We start from the raw sequence: 19,076 nt of genomic DNA, 5'->3' as shown, positions 1-19,076 counted from the left end.
CCTCCCCACACAGTGCACAGGTGAGGAAACTGAGGCATTAGAGGGGATGCAACCTGCCTGAGGTCCCCCAGCATTATCTGTGGCAAAGCCTGGCACAGAACCCAGGAGTCCTGGCTCCCAGGGCCCTGCTGCACTTGGGCCCAGCTCCAGGGAAATAAAAGTGGGAGAGGGGGTTGGCTGCTTCTGCAGGGGGCTCTAGGTCTGGGGCAGCCACATGCCTGCAAGGGCCCCACTCACCCTGCCCAGGCAGCGCCCATCCTGCCACTACCCCAAGCTAGTGGCTGGAGCCTGTTCCCCTGGCACCCCTCCCTGCAGTTCCCCATGTCCTGCAACGGAACCCACGTCTCTGCCCAGGGGGGCTCGGGCCCGGCGAGGACAGCAGCTGCCCCCCAACGCCCCTCTCCTGGTCTATGGGCCAAGAGCAGCTGGGAGCTGGGCTGGGTGGGGAGCCAAGGGGGCGCGGCACATACCTCCCTCGGCAGGGCGCAGCGTCCCAGGGGCAGCGAGGGGGCCAGCTTCTCCATTGAGCCCAACTGGAGACTGGCCGGGGGGCTGCACACCACGGACACCGGGTGCAGGGCCAGCTGGGGACGAAAGCAGGGCAGTGAGGGGCAGAGACGACACAGGAGCAGAAGGGGAGGGAGTCGGGTTTCTCCCTCCCTGTGTCTGACACCAGGCAGCAGGAGCTGCAGAGAAGAAGGCTCGCGGGCAGGAGGAAGATTCCAGCGGGATTGTGGAACCCACAGGGAGCCGGCCGAGGCATGGGGAGATCAGGCGACGAGGAGCCGTCGGGGGGGCCCAGCTGTGGCTGAGAGGTGGCAAAGAGCAATCACTGGAGGGGGGGCAGGAGCCCCAGGGCATTTCAGTGTCTCTCGTCATGACCCCAGCTACTGCTGTTCATAAGGGCTAATCTCCTGGAGTTCAGCAGTGGACAGGGGCTGGGGGAGGAAATGGGGTGGCCAGGAAGCGGGGGGGGGGGGGCACGACGAGGACGGACCGGGCGGTGGGGAGGGAGGAAGGGGAGGACAAGGCTAGACCAGGCGGCGGGGAGGGAGGGAGGGAGGCAGACGAGGCTGGACCAGGCGGCAGGGGGGATGACAGGGAGACAAGGCTGGACCGGGCAGCGGGGAAGGAGGGAAGGGGGACGAGGCTGGACTGGGCAGCAGGGGGGGCGGTGGCTGTGGCCAGACCGGGTGGCGGGGAAGGAGGGAGGAGGGACGAGGCTGGACTGGGCAGCAGGGGGGGCGGTGGCTGTGGCCAGACCGGGCAGTGGGGAAGGAGGGAGGAGGGACGAGGCTGGACTGGGCAGCAGGGGGGCGGTGGCTGTGGCCAGACGGCGTGGCGGGGAAGGAGGGAGGAGGGACGAGGCTGGACTGGGCAGTGGTGGGGGCGGTGGCTGTGGCCAGACCGGGTGGCGGGGAAGGAGGGAGGAGGGACGAGGCTGGACTGGGCAGTGGTGGGGGCGGTGGCTGTGGCCAGACCGGGCGGCGGGGAAGGAGGGAGGAGGGACGAGGCTGGACTGGGCAGCAGGGGGGGCGGTGGCTGTGGCCAGACCGGGTGGCGGGGAAGGAGGGAGGAGGGACGAGGCTGGACTGGGCAACAGGGGGGGCGGTGGCAGTGGCCAGATCGGGCGGCGGGGAAGGAGGGAGGGGGAACGATGCCGGACCGGGCAGCAGGGGGGGCGGTGGCTGTGGCCAGACCGGGTGGCGGGGAAGGAGGGAGGAGGGACGAGGCTGGACTGGGCAACAGGGGGGGCGGTGGCAGTGGCCAGACCGGGTGGCGGGGAAGGAGGGAGGAGGGACGAGGCTGGACTGGGCAGCAGGGGGGGCGGTGGCTGTGGCCAGACCGGGTGGCGGGGAAGGAGGGAGGAGGGACGAGGCTGGACTGGGCAGTGGTGGGGGCGGTGGCTGTGGCCAGACCGGGTGGCGGGGAAGGAGGGAGGAGGGACGAGGCTGGACTGGGCAGCAGGGGGGGCGGTGGCAGTGGCCAGACCGGGTGGTGGGGAAGGAGGGAGGAGGGACGAGGCTGGACTGGGCAGCAGGGGGGGCGGTGGCAGTGGCCAGACCGGGTGGTGGGGAAGGAGGGAGGAGGGACGAGGCTGGACTGGGCAGTGGTGGGGGCGGTGGCTGTGGCCAGACTGGGTGGCAGGGAAGGAGGGAGGAGGGACGAGGCTGGACTGGGCAGTGGTGGGGGCGGTGGCTGTGGCCAGACCGGGTGGCGGGGAAGGAGGGAGGAGGGACGAGGCTGGACTGGGCAGCAGGGGGGCGGTGGCTGTGGCCAGACCGGGTGGCGGGGAAGGAGGGAGGAGGGACGAGGCTGGACTGGGCAGCAGGGGGGCGGTGGCTGTGGCCAGACCGGGTGGCGAGGAAGGAGGGAGGAGGGACGAGGCTGGACTGGGCAGCAGGGAGGCGGTGGCAGTGGCCAGACCGGGTGGCGGGGAAGGAGGGAGGAGGGACGAGGCTGGACTGGGCAGCAGGGGGGGCGGTGGCTGTGGCCAGACCGGGTGGCGGGGAAGGAGGGAGGAGGGACGAGGCTGGACTGGGCAGTGGTGGGGGCGGTGGCTGTGGCCAGACCGGGTGGCGGGGAAGGAGGGAGGAGGGACGAGGCTGGACTGGGCAGCAGGGGGGCGGTGGCAGTGGCCAGACCGGGTGGCGGGGAAGGAGGGAGGAGGGACGAGGCTGGACTGGGCAGCAGGGGGGCGGTGGCTGTGGCCAGACCGGGTGGCGGGGAAGGAGGGAGGAGGGACGAGGCAGGACTGGGCAGCAGGGGGGCGGTGGCTGTGGCCAGACCGGGTGGCGGGGAAGGAGGGAGGAGGGACGAGGCTGGACTGGGCAGCAGGGGGGCGGTGGCTGTGGCCAGACCGGGTGGCGAGGAAGGAGGGAGGAGGGATGAGGCTGGACTGGGCAGCAGGGAGGCGGTGGCAGTGGCCAGACCGGGTGGCGGGGAAGGAGGGAGGAGGGACGAGGCTGGACTGGGCAGTGGTGGGGGCGGTGGCTGTGGCCAGACCGGGTGGCGGGGAAGGATGGAGGAGGGACGAGGCTGGACTGGGCAGCAGGGGGGGCGGTGGCTGTGGCCAGACCGGGTGGCGGGGAAGGAGGGAGGAGGGACGAGGCTGGACTGGGCAGCAGGGGGGGCGGTGGCAGTGGCCAGACCAGGCGGCGGGGAAGGAGGGAGGGGGAACGATGCCGGACCGGGCAGCAGGGGGGGCTGATGAGGCCGGACGGGGCAGTGGGGAGGGCGGGGGGCGGGGGCTGCAGCCAGACCTGGGGCAGAGAGCCGGTCGTCAGCTGCACCTTCTGCTGGAAGAGGTCGCTCAGGGTCTGGTTCTGGCGCTCCAGGTCGAAGACCCTCTTCTGCAGCCTGAGGCACTCCTGGCGCAGGTCCTGCCGGCCCCGGGGCAAAGCAGAGTCTGTGGCAGCGTCCCAGGGGGTAGGGCTTGGCCCTGCACTCAGAGCCAGGCGCTGGGCCCCCCTCCCCATAGGGTGCAGCCCCCACCCACACAGCCAGGCAGGGGGCTGCCAGGGTCCCCCAAAGCCGCCCTCCAGCCCTCTCCTCTGCCCACCGATCCCCACCTGCGGGGCCTGGCCAAGCTGAGAGACGCGGCCCCGTGTCCCCACATGCCACGGAGTGGCAGCCGGGTGCTGAGGCCTCCAGCGCCAACTGGGCTACACCTCGCGCTTGAAAGGTAGCCTGCTGGGTTCCAGTCCCAGTTTGGGGGGGGAGGCCGAGTGGGGGGGGCAGGACTCCGGGGTTCCAATCCCAGCTTGGGGGGAGGAGGGGGGGGCTGAGTGGGGAGGCAGGATTCCTGGATTCCAGTTTCAGCTCTGGTGGGGGCAGCTGAGTGGAGGGGGGCAGGACTTTGGGGTTCCAGTCCCAACTCCAGTGAGAGGATTGGGGGTGGGGCAGGACTCCTGGGTTCCAGTCCCAGCTCTGGTGGGGGGGGAGGCCGAGTGGGGGTGCAGGACTCCTGGGTTCCAGTCCCAGCTCTGGTGGGGGGGAGGCTGAGTGGGGGGGCAGGACTGTGGGGTTCCAGTCCCAGCTCTGGAGGGAGGACTGGGGGGGGAGCAGGACTCTGGGGTTCCAGCTCTGGAGGGGGGGGCTGACTGGGAGGGGAGGCTGTGCTGTGCAGTGGTTGGGGGGGACAGGACTCCTGGGTTCCAGTCCCAGCTCTGGAGGGAGGACTGGGGGGGGGAGCAGGACTCCTGGGTTCCAGTCCCAGCTCTGGTGGGGGGGAGGCCGAGTGGGGGTGCAGGACTCCTGGGTTCCAGTCCCAGCTCTGGTGGGGGGGAGGCCGAGCAGGGGGGCAGGATTCTTGGGTTCCAGTCCCAGCTCTGGTGGGGGGGGATGAGTGGGGGGGGCAGGACTCCTGGGTTCCAGTCCCAGCTCTGGTGGGGGGGAGGCTGAGTGGGGGGGCAGGACTCCTGGGTTCCAGTCCCAGCTCTGGTCGGGGGGGAGGCCGAGTGGGGGTGCAGGACTCCTGGGTTCCAGTCCCAGCTCTGGAGGGAGGACTGGGGGGGGAGCAGGACTCTGGGGTTCCAGCTCTGGAGGGGGGGCTGACTGGGAGGGGAGGCTGTGCTGTGCAGTGGTTGGGGGGGACAGGACTCCTGGGTTCTGTGCAGCTCGGCTAGGGAATACACCTGGTGGCGCAGCGGGCAAAGCGCTGGGCACCACGCCCATCCCCCACCCTTGGGGGCGAAGGTTGGCTGTGCTCCCCCAGTAGGGAGACCCCAAGGGGGGGCTGTGCTCCCCCAGGATGGAGGCCCCAGTACTCACTCACCTTCTGGTTGAGCAGAGCCTGCACCACGTGGTTGGCAACCTGGAAAACAAAGCAGTCACGTGACAGCGGGGGGGGGGGGAGCAGCAAACTCCCCCTCCCCCCCCCCGGCCAGTGCAGCCCAGCGGGGGCCCCGGCCAGGCAAGCGGCCCCAGGGGCAGGTTACCTCGTCCAGGCAGCGCTCATAGGTCTCCCTCTGGTTCTCGTTGGCCTGAGCCAGGGCCGAGTTTTCCGCCTGCGCCAAAGGAAAGAGCAGCAGGTCAGGGGTCCAGCTCCTCCGACCACCCAAAACCCCAGCCCAGAGCCGGGCGCCAGGACTCCTGGGTTCTGTGTCCCACTCTGGGAGGGGAGTGGGGACTGGTGGGGTAGAGCTGGGGGGGCTGGGAGCCAGGATTTCAGGTTTCTCTCCCCGGCTCTGGGAGGGGAGTAGGGGCTGGTGGGTTAGAGCGGGGGGGGGGGGGGAAACAGGCAGGACTCCTGGGTTCTCTTCCTGGCTCTGGGAGGGGAGTGGGATCTAGTGGTTAGAGTAGGGGGAGCTGGGAGCCAGGACTCCTGGGTTCTCTCCCGGCTTGGGGATGGGAATGGGGTCTGGTGGGTTAGAGCAGGGGGGGCTGGGAGCGAAGACTCCTGGGTTCTCTCCCTGTCTCTGGGAGGGGAGTAGGGGCTAGTGATTAGAGCAGGGGGGGCTGGGAGCCAGGACTTCTGGGTTCTCTCCCCGGCTCCGGGAGGGGAGTAGGGGCTGGTGGGTTAGAGCGGGGGGGGCCGACAGGCAGGACTCCTGGGTTCTCTCCCTGGCTCTGGGAGGGGAGTGGGATCTAGTGGTTAGAGCAGGGGGGGCTGGGAGCCAGGACTCCTGGGTTTTCTCCTGGCACGGGGAGGGGAGTGGGGCTGGTGGGTTAGAGCAGGGGGGCTGGGAGCCAGGACTCCTGGGTTCTCTCTCTGGCTCTGGGAGGGGAGTAAGGGCTAGTGATTAGAGCGGGGGCGAAGGGCTGGGAGCCGGGACTCCTGGGTCATTTCCTCTGCCACAGATACACTGTATGACTTTGGACAAGTCCCTGGCCCCTCTCTGCCCCAGCTGCCGCGGGGCTCTGGGCGCGCCTTGGACTGCGGCTGCGAGGGGAAGGCGGGGCGCTGTCCTTGGAACAAACCCTGCAGCAGGGAGCCTCTCGGCTCAGAGCTCACCAGCACTGACCCAGCCAGGCCACCCCTCCCCGTGGGAGTCCTATGTGCCCAGAGTGCCCAGTGCCGGGGAGAGCGCTGCTGGGGGGGGCAGCGACCCTCCCTCTGGCCCCAGGGACACAGTGGGGTGGGGGCTCCCTCCACACCTCCAGCTCCCGCAGTCTCTGCAGCAGCTCCTGGCTCGTTCCCGGCTCGCTGCCGCCCTCCTCTGGCTTCATGTCTCCCCGGCCCTCGGCCACAGCTTTCGACATCAAGCCCTGCAGCACAAAGCAAGAGGCCAGTGAGTGTCAGGCCAGGCACCCCCCAGTGGTGCAGCCCCTTTGGGGGAGCTGCAAGGCAGCCCGCTCCTTCTCCCAGCACCCAGGATGGGCCCGCTTGGGGCAGCCGCCCCCAGGCACCTGCACCAGGCTCGCCTCTGGGACCAACCCCAGTCCCCAGCAGACTCCCCTGCTCAGCGTCTGGCCCAGGCCAGAAGGGAGTCTGGGCTGCGGGAAGGCAGGAGCCTGGGGGAGTCACTCCAGAACACAGAGGCTCCTGCAAAGGAGGGTAAATGAATGCACGGGCGGGCGAAGGAGGGTGTGTACACACACACGTGCAAAGGAGGGAGTGTACAGGTATGCACGTGTGAAGGAGGGTGTGCACACACACATGCAAAGGAGGGGGTGCACAGGCGTGCACGTGCAGAGTGTACACACATGTGCAAAGGAAAGAGTGCACAGGTGTGCATGTGCGAAGGAGGGCGTGTACACACGTGCAAAGGAGGGGGGAGTTCTCTCTCTCCTTACCTCGTTCCAGGGGCCCGACCCCAGACCCAGCAGCACCTTCCAGCCTTCCCTTGTCACCTGCAAGGGGATAAACCCAGTAATGAGACTGGCCCCCCAGCTCTGCCTCTCCAGACCCCCACACCGAGAAGGGCGACGGGGCCAGACCAAAGAGCCTGGAAGGTGGCAGCGGGGCGGGCTCCCCAAATCCCCAGGTGGTCGAGAACACCAGCCCCGGGCAGGCTGCCGGGGAAGAGACTGACAAAGGAACGTCCTTGCAGATCCAATTGGATCTTGAAGGCCTCTGGAGTCAGGCACCATTAGCCGATGCCCTCCCCACCCCAGAGCGGGCTGCAGCTCATACCCCGGGGTGCTCGAGTTGACTCCAGTCGCCTCCCCAGGGGAAATGTTGCTGGACAGAACCCCAGGAAACCATCACTCAGAGGAAAGCACGGTGCTGGGGAGGATCCCACCATTGGGAGGAAGCGCTCGCACCTTCACCCCAATCAAACAGCCTTTCTCCTTGGCCAGTCTGCGAACAGCCCCCTCACCAAACCCACTGTCTGCATCCTCCTTCCCCAGGACCAGACACTGCCCAGAGCCCAGTGCCCAAAGGCTCCTCTAAGAGCAGCCAGCAGAAGGCACTCGAGTAGCATTGACCCGTCCCCCTTGCCGTCCAACCCCGTCCTCTGCACTCGACCAGGGCATCGCCTCCCCAAGCCACCTGAAGGCCTGGGAGCAAACCCTCCTCAGAGAGCCCTCCATGCTAGCCACAGAGGCAGGGCGATCGAGCCATGGGGGGAACAGGAGCCAGGACACCCGGGTTCCATTCCCAACACCGCCAGACTCTCCTGTGTAAGTTGCATCACTGTGCCTCAGTTTCCCCACGCATACAGTGCATCTGATAACAGCTGCCGACCTCCCACTGCAGCCTGGTTCCCAGGAGGCTGCGTGGCCTGGCTCAGGGGCTGGAGGAGCTCAGAGGAAAGGCACCAAAGCGGGGCCAGCTACTGGAGGGACAGGCCCTGCTTGTCTCACAGAGCCCTTCCTGCTCCCCTGCCTCTGCCCCAGCCCCTCCTAAAGGCCCCTGGAGTTGCGCCAGTTTCACCGGCTGGCCCGTCTCACACACACACACACACGGCCCGGCACTGCTCCCCGGCACCGGGGCCTGCGGACAGGTCTGTGCCAAGAGCGGCACCGCCGCATCCCGGCATTGGTGCCAGTTGGCCCGGCGGGCGCTGGGAGCCGCCCAGGGACAGGGCTGCCTGGGGCCGGCAGGGAAGTGGGCAGGTGGCACCAATGGCTCTGGCCTCACAGCAGCACCTTGGGGGTGAGCGTAAACGAGCAGGGGCCTGGAACGGATTCAATCCTGCTACGAATCCTGCCCCCCCGCGGGAGGGGCCGGGACAAGGGGCCCCTGAGCGAGGTAGAATCGCTGGCTTCAAGCGTCAGCAAAGATGTTCCCCCGGGGTGACATCCCCCCGCAGGTAGACACAGCCGCAATGTCCCTTCCACCCAGACCCCCAGCCCACCCCTGGCACAGCACCGGGCTCCCAAGGACTCTAGCAAACCCCCTAGAGCCAGCAGCCCCCAACCCCGTCACCCCCACAGGCGGCCTCGGCAGGGCACAACATGTAAACACGAGGTTCCCCCACCCAGAGAGCTTACAACAATGGGCACCACAAGCCAAACACCCCCAAACCTCCCCCTGACACACACCCTGGCAGCCCCCCATCTCCCCCAAACCTCTGCAATGCACACATCACAGCAGCCCCCAGACACCCCATATCTCCTCCAAACCTCCCCCCAACAACACAAAACAGCAGCCCCCGACACCCCATATCTCCCCTAAACCTCCCCCAACACACACACCACAGCAGCCCCCCGACACCCCATATCTCCCCTAAACGTCCCGCCACCACACATACCACAGCGGCCACCCAGACACCCCATATCTCCCCTAAACCTCCCGCCAGCACACACACCACAGCAGCCCCCCCGACACCCTATATCTCCCCCAAACCTCCCCCCAACACATACACCACAGCAGCCCCCCAACACCCCATATCTCCCCAACCTCTCCCCAACACACACACCACAGCAGCCCCCAGACACCCCATATGCCCCCAAACCTCCTCCAGACACCCCATATCTCCCCCAATCTCCCCAACACACACAACAGCCCCCCTGACACCCCATATCTCCCCCACACCTCCCCCCAACCTACACACCACAGCATCCCCCAGACACCCCATATCTCCCCCAACCTACACACCACAGCAGCCCCCCGACATCCCATATCTCCCCCAATCTCCCCAACACACACACACAGCATCCCCCCGACACCCCATATCTCCCCCAACCCACACACAGCATCCCCCCGACACCCCATATCTCCAACACACACACCACAGCATCCCCCAGACACCCCATATCTCCCCCAACCTACACACCACAGCAGCCCCCCGACACCCCATATCTCCCCCAACCTCCCCCAACCCACACACCACAGCAGCCTCCCCGACACCCCATATCTCCCCCAACCCACACACCACAGCATCCCCCAGACACCCCATATCTCCCCCAACCTACACACCACAGCAGCCCCCCGACACCCCATATCTCCCCCAACCTCCCCCAACCCACACACCACAGCAGCCTCCCCGACACCCCATATCTCCCCCAACCCACACACCACAGCAGCCCCCAGACACCCCATATCTCCCCCAACCTACACACCACAGCAGCCCCCAGACACCCCATATCTCCCCCAATCTCCCCAACCCACACACCACGGCAGCCCCCACCCGATTCCTCGGCCCCGCCGCCCCCCCACGCACCCAGGCCGGGCCGGGCTGTGGGGCGCCCCCGGCGGCCGCTGCTCCGTGCGGGGCCCCCCAGCGCCGCGGGTCCGGCTCCCCAGCATCCTCCCCGGCCGCTCCCGCGGCGGCGGCTCCCGGGCCGGACCCGCTATTGTTGGCGAAGAGGCGGCGCTGCTGCTGCTCCAGCCTCGGCGGCTCCCCCGGGCCTGCGGCTCCGCCTTCCCCGCCGCTACCGGGGAGGAGCCCGGCCCCCGCCCGCCCCGAGCCTGGGGACCCCCAGACTGGGACCGCCCCCCAGGAGCCTGGGGAAGGGGACCCCGCCCGGGACCCCTAAACTGGAACCGCCCCCCACGAGCCTGGGGACAGGGGACCCCCCCAAACAGGGACCCCCGCCAGCCTGGGGAAGGGGATCCCCCCAAACAGGGACCCCCGCCAGCCTGGGAAAGGGGACCTGGCCCAGGACCCCCCAAGACTGGGGAGGGGACCCAGCCCGGCCCCCCCAAACTGGGACTTCCCTCCTCCACAAGCCTGGGGACAAGAGACCCACTGGGACCCCCAAGCCTGGGGGAAGGGGACCCCTTCAAACTAGGAGCGGGGGGGGGGAGGAAGAGCCTCCCAAACGAGCTCCTCCAGCCCAGCCCCCAACCACCTCCTCCCATCGTGGGGGAGGGGACCCCAAACTGCTCCCTCAGCTCAACTCCCTTGGATCATGGCAGGGAGGGACCCCCCAAGGGGTCCCAGAGGATGGGAGCTGCCCCCCGACTTGGCACACACTCCCAAGCCCCCCATCTCCCCAGTGAGTGACTGCAGGTGTCCAGCTTGTGACCCCTCAGATGGGCCTGATGTCCTGCCAGGGCTGAGCACCCCCTCCCAAGCCCCAGGCCTCTGCCCGGAGGCTGGGCCGAGTCAGCAGAGCCCCCCGGGCCAGCACCAGCTGAAGCTGAGGGGACAATGGAAACCTGCCAGGCCGTGGCCCGGCCTGAGGAGACAGCGAGACCAGCTTTGTGCAGTGCCAGGGAGCAGAGCAGCTGGTGGAAGAGGGAGCGCTCTGGGCAGGGAGTGCCCTCCCTCGCTGGCCGTGCCTGGCTGCGCCCGGCGGGGGGACAAAGGGCCCTGCGGGTAGGCCTGATGCCCAGCCTGGGTTTTACGGGACAGTCCCACATGCCCAGGCCTTTTCAGCACTGAGAGGAGAGCAGCCCCTGTGGTAACGGCTGCAGGGCAGAGCAGGTGCCACCTCAGGGCGCCAGCCCGTGCCTGGGATGCTCTCAGCTTGGCTGGCCAAGCAGCTCCAGAGACAAGACTGCAACAGAAACTGCCTCCCTGGCATGGTGCCCTGGATCCTGGCAGGTGCCAGCTGAGTGTGTGTCTGGGACTCCCGCGGCTCCGGCCTACCCCGTAGCTGAGCGCAGGATACCGTGTCCTGGGGCAGGGGATTTGGATTCAGTTAATCAGGCTGGTTTTGCATTAGGACAGATTTGCACTGCTGCACATCCCAGGAGATGGCCCGGGTGCCCCACTCCCCGCTTCTGCCTACGAACAGAACTTGGATGTGGGTCCGGATACGTCAGGCCACTGCCCTGCCGCTGGACACCCCAGTGCCCCATGCAGCGGGACTGGTAGCATACCACAGTGCCATAGTGCCGGGGTGACACAACTTACTGACCCTTTGAGCCAGCCCATGAGATCATCTTCAGACGTCCGAGAGCTGGGCACAGGGCCACCCAGAGGATTCAGGGGGTTGCCACCGAAGAGCCAGCACTTCGGCGGTGGGTCCTGGAGCAGAAGGACCCCCTGCTGCCGAATTGCCACCGAAGACCTGGAGCAGAAGCTCCAGGGCCCCCGAGCGAGTGAAGGACCCTGCTCCAGGGGCCCCAAAAAACTCTCATGGGGGCCTGGGGCAAATTTCCCCGGTGGCCCTGACTGGGCACACCTGCCGGAACTCGGGGCGTCGGTCCCAATCCCACTGAAGCTCTGAGCCCCGGCAGGCACCTCCCACGGGGCTGAAGCCCCTAGCTCCACCACCCAGCTGCAGGGGAGAAACCCGGAGCTCCTCCGCCCACCTGGGAATGGGCAATGAGGGGGCTCCACGAGCCACCCCCGCCGTAGTGCCTAGAGCCAGGTGGGTGAGTGCCAGGCCCTGCCTCCCGGAGTTCACACTCTCGGGCCCATCGCACTGGGCCGTGAGCTGGGGGCATGCCCAGCTCCTGGTACCGGTAACCCCGGGGCAGCATCCATCCCGTGCACCCGACAGCCCTGCCTAGAGACACTGGCTCCTGTTGCTGGAGATGTCCCATGGCAGCCACCACAATGCGACCCATGCCCTGGCCAGACGGCAGCAGACGGCAGCTTCCAGGCCTCAGCCTGAGGAGGCCGAGGTGGGGACTTTACAGCTTTTACCTGGGAGCTTTGCCCAGAGGGGAGGCCTCGCGCTGCTGGTCAGATAACGACGACAGCAGGAGTCGACCTCCCAGGACAACAGGAGGGCGGGTGGGAAATGCTCGGTTGCGCCGCTGAAGTGTCCCGTGCCCGGCCCGGGAGCAGCCTCCCTGGAGACAGGAGCAGGACAGAATCTGACTCAGACCCCAGATTTCAGGACGACTCACAGTGTTAGACTTATACACCAGAAACGCTTCAGCTTCCTCTCTCGTGCCCACTCCAGCCCCGGCTGCGTGGCTCAGAACCAGGCAGGAGCGAAAGACGCCGGCTTCGACTCACCAGCCTGTTCCCTTGTCTCTTGGAACATGAAACCCGCCCGCCTGGGCTGACGCACCTGCATGTTAACGTTCCTTAGCAAGGAGGTTTTAGGAAAGCCGAGAAGGGATCATTTCTACAGCCGGTAACTTCCCCCCAAAGCGCAGGAGTGAAACAGACTCCAAGGCCAAGCGAAACTGGCTCCAGGTGCCAGGCTGGGCGAAATGCAGAATGCGAACAGAGCACACAGACGGGGACAAGAAAACCGGATTTCCCCCTTCCACGGTAATGCTCTAGGCTCAGCAGAGGTGTCCCTTGAACAGAGCAGTCTCCAGGGGTCCCATGAAAACAGACGTGGTCCAGTTTTCCAGCATGGTGCACCTTGCATTGCGTTTCAGTCACTCCTGGCACTCATGTGAATGGCTGGGCAGGGTGCAGGAGACCCAGGCCCCTCCCGTGCCATTTACCCACTGGAAAAGCACGTGGCCCCTCAGTTAGGTGCCTAAAGGGGAGCCAAGCGCCTTTGAAAAGCTGCAGCTCCCACGGCAGGTGCCGGGGTGGAGGCCAGAGGCAGGCTGGGCTGGAGCAGCCCCCAGTGCTGGGGGCAGTCGGTGCAGAGCCAGGAGAACACTCTGGCTGGGGTTTATTATAAGGTCTGTGTCACTGCTTTAAAATGAGGGTATTTCTACCCCAGCGGCAGGCCAGACTCCCGCACAGGGAAGAGAGTCAGGCTCCTGGTGAACGAGGGCCTGATTCTGGGCCCCCCCACAGTACCCCTAGCTCTTCCATACCCAGAAAGTGCCTCCAGCGAGCGGCTGGGGTGTGCCTCTTGGCCAGCCTTGGCCAATCACACGGGGCAGGGAGAGCGAGCACAGAAAGGGAGTCGGTGGCTCGCTGGACCCAGGCGAGGTCACGGTTTGTGTGTACAGTTATAGCCCTTTACCCCCCTGCAGCGCGCTCGCCCCATGATCTCAAAGACTTCATAAACCTCCCCAAGCCCCCCAGAGATGTGGAGAAACCGAGGCACCAAGCGGCACCATGATGTACAGCTCTGGCCTGGTTGCAGCAGAGGTGTGACCTGCACCGGGGGCAGGAGGGTGTCACACCAACCCCCGCAGCCCCTGGCGGCCTCCCCTCCGTCCCTGTCCTGGCACCAGTGCACGGACACTTCCGACAACAGCTGCCAGCCTAGACAGGGTGAGAGCTCCTGCCCCAGCTCCCTTGCCAACCTTTGGCCCCAAGCCCCTGGATCCTGGAAGGGGCAGGACGGTTTCTCCCTCGGGGCAAACCACTGGGAAGGCCTTGCGCCCCTGCCTGCCTCTGGGGATTCCCACCGGCTGCCAAGACTTGCTTGGCCTGTGGCCCACAGCTGCCTCCTCCGCCCGTCAGGTGGCCTGCAGGATGGGTGGACACCAGCCACAGGTGTGCTCCTGCCACGAGCAGGGAGGCCTGGCAAATCCCCACGGGCCAATAACAGGCTGATCTGTCAGCAGCAGCCCGAGGAGGAGCGAAGCACAAAGCAGAGGCCAGGGGAACTGCAGCCCAATAGCCGAGATTCCCAGTGAGGCTCAGAGATCCCCCCCCTCCCCTCCACCAATCACCATGTAAACTCGAGCGAGTCACTTCATTTCTGTCTAGACTGGGGGTGATCATCCCAGGGCTCAGCGAGGTGAAGTGACTTATCCCTTATTAAGGCAGCAGAACCCAGGCATCCTGTCCTGTCCCTGAGGCCCTCCTGCCTCCATCCTATGGCAATAGCCAGGCAGAATCCCAAAGTACAGCCACACCCGGGGTGCGAGCAGAGGGGAGCCCGGGTCTGTTCCGATACGTCCCATTACACACGACGTTTTCACACAGAGGGCAGTTTGCACACATGAGTTTGGTCCGTCTACAGGCTCACACAGCAACGTTACGTACCTCGCACATTCACACGACGGCTTCTCATGCACTTTGCTCTTCACCACCATCCCACTCACCCTCAGGCAGAGTTGTGACCCAGGACGTGCCCTCCTCCTCATCCTGGCCACCCGCAACTTGCCTTGGAGATGAGGGGAACTGCAGACGCTCAGCACCCCCCGGGGATCAGGCTTGGGTACAGAAAAGGCATGCAGGGACTGTATCACCCACCAGTGAAAGGCAGCCACCTCTGGGCCAGAACACTGCAGCCATTCACCAGTGAGCTATGGGACATCAGGACAGGAAGGGAAGAAGAATCATGCAGCTGATTGTGAAGCAAATGGAAGCAAATGGAACAGGGGGAATCTGAGCAAGATACAGGAACTCCTCTTACCAGCGTCGCCGGCGCAGAGCACCCAGGACCTCGGCCGGACGCCGCCCTGGGGCGTGGGAGCTGCAGAACGCTGGTGCCTGACACGGCTCCACGCAGAGGAAGCGCCCTGGGCAGGAGTGGATGTTGCCCTGCCTGGCCTGGGTTTGCCGGGGGCAGGACAGCTTTGGGGGAGGTTTCTCTGCTCCACTCCTCACGGCGTCTGCAAGGGGACAAAGATTGCGGAGATCGAACTGCTGGAGGCTGCGCCAGGATGGGAGATGAACCAGAACAAACCCTGCCGCCCCCTCCCCTGAGCGGAGCCAGGACCAGACACAACAAGAGCAGCAAAAATAGCCCCGGAGTCGTCGCCGAGGACGTTACGGGTTATTTATAGCTCACTCGCTGCAGCGTGGACATACGCCCAAGCTGGGCCCAGTGCAGCCAGGAGCTGCTCTGTGAAATACACCCCCCCCTCCCCCGGGGCTGCATCCCAACATGGGGGGGCCTCACAAGGACATGCTGCCCCGGAGGGTGGGGGGAGCACACTGGGAAAGGCAGGGGCCGGGGGCTTGGGCCTTCCTTCGCCCTGGAAGGGCAGGGAGTCGGGGAGCAACCCAGCGGCCAACGCTGAGGGTGTCAGTCACTGCACCACGATGCAGCTAGCAGGGGCGCTTGGTGCTCCAGAGCGAGGGAGCCGCAGGCTCTGCTGGGGTTGGACCTGGTTCAGGTCTCCACAGAGCGGCTCTGAGAAGAGCAGGGCCGCCCAGAGGATTCAGGGGGCCCAGGGCAAAGCAGTGGAGCTGTGGCACTTGTACACCCGGCGGCGCTCCGGGTCTTCAGCGGCATTTCGGCGGCAAGGGGCCCTTCACTCATTTCGCATCTTTGGCAGCACCGAAGGCCCCCCCACTGCCGAAGACCTGGAGTGACTGAAGGGCCCCCCCAGCTGATGGAGACCCGGACAGCTGCCAGGCCAGGGCTCGCAGGGCCCCTGCGGGGCAAATGCACCACTTGCCACCCCCCCTCCCCCGGGCAGCCCTGGAGGAGAGGGATCCAGGGACCCCACCCAGGGGGGTCTCATTCTGCCAGAAGGGCAGAATTGGGCCGCACTCCCCCTGTCCCACAGCCCAGGGGAAGGGGCGGTTTGCCATTAAAGACCCTTACCCACCCCTCCCCAGTGCTGAGATCAGGCTGGGCGCTGGGAGCCAGGACTTCTGGATTGTATTCCTGCCCGATTCCCCGTGTGACCTCGGCCACACTCTGTGCCTGTCTGCGTAACTGGTGCGAGAACCCCCCCGCCCCCGCCCCCGCCCACTCCTGCACTCTGCTGGGGAGGAGAGCAGCCCAGCGGGACCCAGGCTGGCAGTGCCACCAGGAGGTGTATGACGGGGCAGGGCCCCGGGGCTGGACAATGCAGCTGTCCTCATCTTTAATGGAGAGATGCAGCCTGCAGAGGCTCCTCTTCCCAGCACGCAGGGCGCTGAGTGACCAATACAGCATGTGGCACTGGAGCCTGCTCAGGCCAGGCCAGAGCCATGGATCTGGGACCTGCCAGGCAGGCTCCCAGCTAGCGGCCCCGCGTGGGCCAGGCCCTGCTCCGCTCTGGGTTACAGAGCTCAGGGAGATCGCTGCTGGAGCCCATGCCCGGGGTGGGGGTCCCGGAACGAGAGGGGACAGTGCCTGGCTTGATCCCTCCAGCCCCCTCCCCCAGCCCCAGGAAACAGGAGAGGAAAGCTGGTCCGGAGGGGAAGTGAGGTGCTGTCTGGAAGGGAAGGCCCAGCCAAGCCCCCGCCTCGCCCCAGAACAATGCCAGCCCCAGGGGCCCCAACCGGAGAATGGAGGAGGGGGGAGCGTCTGAGTGATCCTGCCAGATGGGTGACGCAGGCCCACCCCAGAGCCCCTCACTCCCCACGAGCACTCGGGGGCTGCGAGGTGGGAACAGCTTCCAGCCCAGCCGCCTGCCAGGAGCGGGGCCGGTCGGACTGGGGACACCAGGGCGTGCGAGCGACAGCAGAGCCGGGGTGTCTCTGGGTGCCCTTCCAGCCACTGCAGGCAGGGAGGGGCTGCGGGGCGAGAGGCAGAGACCTGAGCACGCCGGGTCAGGCCTTCTCTAGGGCTGTGCAACCCTGCACTGCAGCAACACCCAAAGCAGTCACTGTGGGGAGGGGGTCCAGGGGTTAGAGCAGGGGCTGGGAGCCAGGACTCCTGGGTTCCATTTCTGGCTCTGCCGCTGAAATCATAGAGTTGCTCTGTTGCACCTCAGCTTCCCCGTCTGTGTAAGGGGCTCAGCCTGAGCTGTGCCCCAGGGAGCTGTGCAGCCGTTTCCAAAGCGCCCCCTTTCCCTGGCCTCGCTCGCGAGGATGCTGCACGCTCCAAGGCATCCTAGATCCCAAGGCCAGAAGGCAGCACTGTGATTGACACAGGCCAGACCTGCCCCAGCACGATTCCTAGAGCAGATTCTGTAGAAAAACATCCAACATGGATTTAACAATTGCCCGTGAGGGAGAATCCGCCATGACCCCTGGTGAATCGTCCCAGTGTTTAATCGCCCTCAATGTCAGACATTTCATCTTATTTCCATTGTCTCTCGCTTCAGCTTGCAGCCACTGGTTCGGGTTCGACCTTCCTCTGCTAGACTGAAGAGCCCCCGATTAAATATTTGCTCCCCAGTCACCCCTGTGAAGCGGGATACATTGATCTAGCGCTGCCAGGCCCGTTTCTAAGCCCTTCTCTGAGCCCTCACAAATGTCTCAACATCCATCTAGAACGCTGACCCCCAGCACTGGGCGCACTCTTCCGGCAATATTCCTAGAGGGGGCGCTGCCAGGTCCCACCCCAGAGGGGACCTCAGCCTGGGGGACTGCGGGGACCCTCAGCCATTTCCTGAAGGAAAACGTGCTCCTCCCGGGGAAGGATGAGTGGCTAGCAATGCCACAGGGTGGCTTCCAGCCCAACTGCTCCTCCACAGCCAACCAGCCAGGAGCTGGGCAGAGCCGGCTCAGCTTCCAACAGAGGCAGGAGCCCAGGCGAGGTCAGGCTCTTCGCACCCACGCCCAGGACTCGGGGATGGGGAAGAAACCTGACACTAGCCCCAGCGTCCACTGCGCTCCCAGAGACAGAGCCTGGCTCCCAGCCCCCTTGCTCCACCTGCCAGCCGCCACCCCAGCCCCACATCTATTCCAACAAGCAGGTGAGACGAGCCCACCGCTGGGGGCACCAGGGGCTGGACAAGCGAGCATTTCACCAGGGCTCCCTGGGGTCCCCAGGACGCGGCCTGGGGCAGGCCTGGTTCTGTTGCTGGCAGCGCTGTCCAGGCTGCTGTGCGGACACACCTTGCTCCCCCCTTTGGGATCCCGCTGGCACGGGGCACCGGGCTGGGAGATTAGGCCTTGCCCCAGCTGACACACTGCAGTGCTGCCCAGGGGCTGGGCCGAGTCCCCCCCAGCCCCTCCAGGTGACCAGCTGAGGCCAGGAAGCACAAGGCTCATCCCATCCTCGTGTTAGCAGGCTTGGCTGCAGGCCCATTGCCGCTATGACCTAGGGCTGCTGCCCCACAGATCCACTCATCACGGTACCCTGGGAGAGCCCGGCGTGGGCTGAGCAAAGGGGCCAGGGTTCACCTATAGGAGACAGAGGGGATATTTACCTCTGTCGAGCCAGTGGCTCCAAACTCCTTCACCGCAGGGCTGGGGCTTGGGGTCGCAGCAAGGTGGGAGAAGGGGGACTGGCTCCCTGCTCCCCATGCCCTGGGGGAGGACCCAGAGGCTCATGCCCCACAGGGCACAGCCACTGCCTGCACTCTGCTCCCAGTGCAATGAGCCCCAGTCTCCTGGCTGCGGGGGCTTCTCCGAGGAGCTGGCAGGGAACAGCCGGGAGGCAGAGCCCTGCTAATGGTCCAGCCCCAGGATGCCAGGGCACTCCAGACAGGGTGGAAAGTTTCGTGCCCTAGGCGAAACTTCCACCTTGCGCCCCCCCCCGAGCCCTGGGGCAGTTCTCCGCCCCCCCCCGCCCTGAGGCGCCCCCCCCAGCAGCTCCCCCCCTCCACTCTGAGCACTCCCCACACACAGAGCCATGCGGCAGCTCCCCACCCCAGCTCACCTCTGCTCCACCTCCTTCCCAGGCACGCCATCACCGCTCCACTTCTCCCACCTCCCAGGCCCGCGGCAGCAATCAGCTGTTTGGCACCGCAAGCCTGGGAGGGAGAGAAGCAGAGCAGGGCGGCGTGCTCTGGGGAGGAGGTGGAGCAGAGATGAGCTGGGGCGGGGAGCAGTTCCCCTGCGTCCCACCCGCTCCCCTTAATTGCTGCAGACGGCCCTCCCTGCACCCCCCGTCCCAGCTCCCTCCACCTAAATGCCAACGACGACCAGGGCAGCCGAAGATCCAGGTGCCACGGTCTCCACCAAAGGACCCAAAATGCCGCCCCCCAAATGCTAGCGCCCTAGGCAACTGCCTAGGTCGCCTAATGGGTTGCACTGGCCCTGACTACAGAGCCCCACTGACGGGCCAGGCTGGCCCCTGGCGCAAGGCCCACGACAGGAGCAACAGCTGAGCCCACACAACACCCTATTCCCTCCCCACAAAGT

General features: G+C 66.2%; 1 protein-coding gene across 6 annotated transcripts in view; it reads right to left on the bottom strand.

The window, feature by feature from the left end:
• Positions 1-19,076, bottom strand: part of NCKAP5L (NCK associated protein 5 like) — a 37,124-nt gene that overhangs the window by 9,517 nt on the left and 8,531 nt on the right. For 3 of the 6 annotated variants that reach the window (XM_030554857.1, XM_030554856.1, XM_030554862.1), the window contains exons 2-8: positions 14,518-14,716; positions 6,739-6,795; positions 6,100-6,210; positions 4,941-5,009; positions 4,778-4,816; positions 3,264-3,383; positions 471-584 (exon numbers count right to left, since the gene is read on the bottom strand). In XM_030554857.1, the coding sequence (XP_030410717.1) occupies positions 471-584; positions 3,264-3,383; positions 4,778-4,816; positions 4,941-5,009; positions 6,100-6,210; positions 6,739-6,795; positions 14,518-14,716 (709 nt within the window). Of the gene's footprint in view, positions 1-470; positions 585-3,263; positions 3,384-4,777; positions 4,817-4,940; positions 5,010-6,099; positions 6,211-6,738; positions 6,796-7,078; positions 7,134-9,554; positions 9,597-14,517; positions 14,717-19,076 lie in introns of those variants that run through there. The other 3 variants (XM_030554858.1, XM_030554861.1, XM_030554860.1) reach the window with 3 other exon arrangements.

Source organism: Gopherus evgoodei, chromosome 3 (assembly GCF_007399415.2).
Source record: "Gopherus evgoodei ecotype Sinaloan lineage chromosome 3, rGopEvg1_v1.p, whole genome shotgun sequence".
Taxonomy (NCBI): domain Eukaryota; kingdom Metazoa; phylum Chordata; order Testudines; family Testudinidae; genus Gopherus; species Gopherus evgoodei.
This window is presented reverse-complemented; position numbering and strand designations above follow the sequence as displayed.